Raw genomic sequence first — 4114 nt, forward strand, 5'->3', positions numbered from 1 at the left:
CATGCTTAAATTGATCTTTACATATTTAATTGGGAAAGCAAATAAGGCTTATAAAGATATAAATTCAGAATCTCTAACTTTGATATCATATGAAATTTTGTGGGACTGTCGTCAATTATTCTAAAGGCTTTAAGTTATTAAAAGAATGTGTGATTTACAATGCTTTCCATTTGATCTCCTTTAATTTTGAGCAGTTTGCATTAGGTCCTCATGACTAAGTAGTGTCCTCATGAACAAGGTCCAATCACGATATCAACCACATCCAGCAATGATTGGAACAGCTCATCGGTCAAATAGATGAGAATAGGATTGGTAAAAAGCTCTTTGGCAGGTTAGAGGAGAGTTGATCTCCAAGTTAAAGGTAGCCCAAGTCAGTCAATCCATCATTTAGTTAGTGGCTAAGGCTTGGTTTCGTGCGGTTCATTACGCCAAAGCAAAGGCTTTCAATGAACTATTGGAGCTATCGAGAATACCAAATGATGACGGTAACGAAGGTTGCTGACTTTCGATGGACATGGAGTCAACAAGTTTAGTCGAACAGCGTAAGGAGTCTAGGGTTACAAAAACGTTCGCCAACTTGGATAGGTCTCCCTTCTTGGCACACTGAAGCTTGCAATAAGCACACATATTAGATTCACAAGAAGCACATTGAGTTTAAACAGAAAAGAAAAAAGAAAGAAACATTTCTCCCAGTAGAGAATACATGGACATACCTTGTAACTTCTGGTTAGCATTTGGTAATGTAAAACATCTCGGAAAGCTCTTCCCCTAAAAAGTGAACATGAACTTTTTCGCACTATAAACGCTTTTATTTATACATAACTGGTAACAACACAAGCGCAGAAAGAAATAAAAAGTTAGTGCAAACTTGAGAAAAGAACATTGGGAGGTCTTTGATACAACGATGAAAAAGTAAGAAACTACAACAAATGTACACGAGCATATTCCATTGACCCACCAAAACCTAGTTCAGTGGTTGGATTCTTCTTCTTTCCTGTGTCCGGCACATATACCTTCATGCCGTGAAGCGAATGGTGGCTTCACTCCACTCTCTCTCCAACTATGCAAAAGCTGCAATATGTGATCTGGGTCACAAAAAACAGCAGCAACAATGATTCTGATGTCCAGCTTAAAATAACAAAAAGGAACCCAAAAGAGCAAGAAAATAACAGAAAGGGCAGCGGGGGAGTACATGGAAATTTAGGGCATCAGTCTCACTGCTTGCTCCATCAGTTCCCTCGTGTACCCAATCCATCAATCAGACCCTCCAGTTCAAGATAGATTCCCATGTCATTCACTGTCAGGTGGTCTTCTACTTCTATGTTGTCTGCGTCATCGCCAGCAACCACGTCTTCCCTGAGGAGTTTCTCGGACATCTCATGGAATACTGAAGACAAATCAGAGGGACCAGCTCTGGCCATCTGATCGGGCGTCTGACCCAGCGAAACTCTGAAATCTTCAACATCCATTGAAGGCCACGGGTTGGGCATCTGAATGGTGTCAAAATCCTCCGGCATGACCCTATTTGGCCAATGCTCCATCTGTGCCAAATCATCACTGATTCTCAGGCAATCAACGTTTGGGCTTTGAATCATGTGATCCATTGCTTCATTCAAGCATTTGGTGGCTTCAGCATCGGGACCAAGCAATTTGCTTTTCTCGCTGGATTCACAAGTCTCTAAATCTCTCTTCTGCCTCTTCTTCTGGATTAAATGCTGGACAAAGTTGGGCCTTTTGGCTGCTTTTGTGAGGAAGAGGAATATCTGCTGGTTCCTGCACTCGGCATGGCGAACCCGCTCGGTGACGTGCTCAATCTCATGCTGAAAGTTCTCCCGCTCTTCTCTTAGTTTAAGGATCCTGGTCTTCAACGCTTCCTGGTCCTTCTTAAGCGTTTTGAGTTCCACTTCATTTTCAGCTTTCTGGTAATCAGAGGTGACAGTACTACTCGATGTTTCTCTATGCTCGTTGGATCTGCGTCTCCTCTTTATATTCTTCAGCAAGTGCTTCTTCCCTTTGTGAAAACCTCGGTTCGCAAACTCCCATCGATCTGGATCGATCTTCCTAAAACCCTGCGACATATTTTGAATTATGATGCATAAAGAATAGAAGATAGGAAGAATCTACGTCTATGAGTTCATATTGAACCAAAGGCTAAAGAGTAGAAATAAGCAGAATGAAGGCCAAGAAAGTTTCAATGGAAGATGTGCACAAGGGGTATTAATAGGCCAATATAGAAAGAACGCGGCTTACAATGCACGTCAAGGAGAGATCCTTTACAATGATCCAAATACCAGTACAAAGAGTGTGTGGAAAATTTTAAGAGTAAAGGCAAACGACTCAAAATCAATCCGGACACTACTACATATAATATGAACACAACAGTGCAGAATTATGCTTCTGGCCTTGCCTAAAAAGAAGAAAGGTATCCGAAGGCTTTAAAGAACACTGGATAGAAACAAAGCAATGGCCAAAGGAAACTTATCCTCGGCTAGAAAGTGCAAAATGGACAATTGAAACAGTAAAATGCAAAATACTAACCGCTATAAAGGAACTGCTGTAGTGCATTTCTGAATCCAGTAAGAAGATAATCTTTAATGGGTGTTCTGATATCACGGTTGGTAGTTTCTGCAAACTACCGTCTAAAGCATCATCACTTGAATATGATGACAGACCGAGGGCCTAGTAGGGGCCATCGTCCACCGGCCACTTGATGCAAATTTTTGTGAACATGTGCCGCGTGATTCATGAAATTTCATATAGAATCTGTGTATCTCGCCCACCGTTTCAGGTTTCTTGGTTCCTTTTCCCTTATACTAGGGTAAAGCACAAATAGTAACCGACAAAATGGGTTAAATTGAGTCTCAATACCTGAGCAAACGTTTTGAGTGGAGTCCCTCGGAGCCTAGCCTATTGCCCCGGGGACTACCCGCTGGCTGCTGTAAGAAGACCACACTCTCGACGACATCCAAGAAAAGAACCGGAGTTAAACCAAAACACACACACACATACATACTTTATACACATCAATACAATAGATAACGACCGCAAGGAATGATATAGGTTTGCTCTTATCCAAACATGAAGAAGTACCCACGTAAGTATTGAGCTGCCTGATGAAGCTGGAGAAGTTGGAGTGCTTGAAGTATCGAGGCAGGACCTCCTTGGAGAACTCCTGCTCGTCCCACACCACGAAGCTGTCCCGCCTCAAACCCCACGACACCACCGGGTCTGTCCCCGGGTCCGACACCATCTCATACGTCTTCCTCAGGAACGGCGTTGGTCCCGCCTCTCCCAGCCCCTCCATCGGCTTCGCCACATCGTCCGCTACTGCCTGCCACGAGCATGATGGCAATAAAATGGTCGCATCCCTGGGATCAGCAATGGTCGGGACCTCCTCCTCTTCCACTTCCTCTTTGATCTTCGCCGCCTTCACGGCCAGAGCTGGACAGGGTTCGGGCCGGGTCAGGGACGAATGCAAGCACGACCGAGCTCCAATTTTGCCATCGCCAGTGGCTACTTCTGGCAAGGGACCCGAATGGGAAAGCGACCCAGAGCATCCTAGCTCGCCTGCACGGGGCTTTGATTGTGATCGAGGAGAATCGGTTCGGGTTAGGTTCAAGTACAAGGGCGACTGGGACCCTATCTCGCCATGGTCGCCACCGTCAAGAACAGCAACGGACGCGATTTCTTCCCGTGATTTTGCGAAAGGTTTTGCCTTTTCCAGCTCAAGACTTGATTCTTGGAAGAAGGTTTTGGAAAACGACACGCAAGAGCCATTGGTACGGCCGGCGGAATGATCGCCGGCGCCGCCGTGAGACGCCGTCGTTAACTTGAGCTCGAGTTCAAGCTTTTTTCTTCTCCTTTTTTTCCCGTCAGAAGCTCGAGTTCAGGTTCAAAGGTGGAGATAGCATGAGAAATTTTCAAGCGAGTGAATATACATGGTAGGGTTTCGAGAGAGAGAGAGAGAGAGGGAGCTTGAATTGAAAAGCGGAGTGCGCAAGTGACAACGGCGATGGTAGCTGGCCTTATAGGGGAAACGTCGAGGAGCCGCCGTGCTTTTGTCTTTTGCGTCTTAGAAATGTTTTTTTTTATGTAGCACCGACACGGACACGTA

General features: G+C 44.9%; 1 protein-coding gene across 2 annotated transcripts; it reads right to left on the reverse strand.

Annotated features, from left to right (window-relative positions):
* Positions 1-769: 769 nt before the first annotated feature.
* On the reverse strand, positions 770-3872 carry LOC104438095 (heat shock factor protein HSF30). Of its 2 annotated transcripts, none has more exons than XM_010051173.3 (3): positions 3095-3872; positions 1193-2069; positions 770-1085 (listed from the first exon to the last, which is right to left on the reverse strand). In XM_010051173.3, exons 1-2 carry the CDS (start codon positions 3302-3304, stop codon positions 1230-1232), a joined length of 1050 nt encoding a protein of 349 aa, XP_010049475.3. In that variant the 5' UTR covers positions 3305-3872; the 3' UTR covers positions 770-1085; positions 1193-1229. The 2 variants fall into 2 exon arrangements, with proteins under 2 accessions (XP_010049475.3, XP_039160463.1); XM_039304529.1 differs by lacking the exon at positions 3095-3872 and adding an exon at positions 2539-3055.
* Between the last annotated feature and the right edge of the window lie 242 nt (positions 3873-4114).

The sequence above is a fragment of the Eucalyptus grandis genome, chromosome 11 (genome assembly GCF_016545825.1).
Source record: "Eucalyptus grandis isolate ANBG69807.140 chromosome 11, ASM1654582v1, whole genome shotgun sequence".
Classification (NCBI taxonomy): Eukaryota; Viridiplantae; Streptophyta; class Magnoliopsida; order Myrtales; family Myrtaceae; genus Eucalyptus; species Eucalyptus grandis.

What these genes read in the sequence shown, in the direction of transcription:
- LOC104438095 (XM_010051173.3), bottom strand. Translation starts at nt 3,304, where the DNA reads ATGGAGGGGCTGGGAGAGGCGGGACCAACGCCGTTCCTGAGGAAGACG. An exon ending in TCAGGCAGCTCAATACTTAC is followed by an intron (nt 2,070 to 3,094) that starts GTGGGTACTTCT and finishes AATATGTCGCAG; the next exon opens with GGTTTTAGGAAGATCGATCC.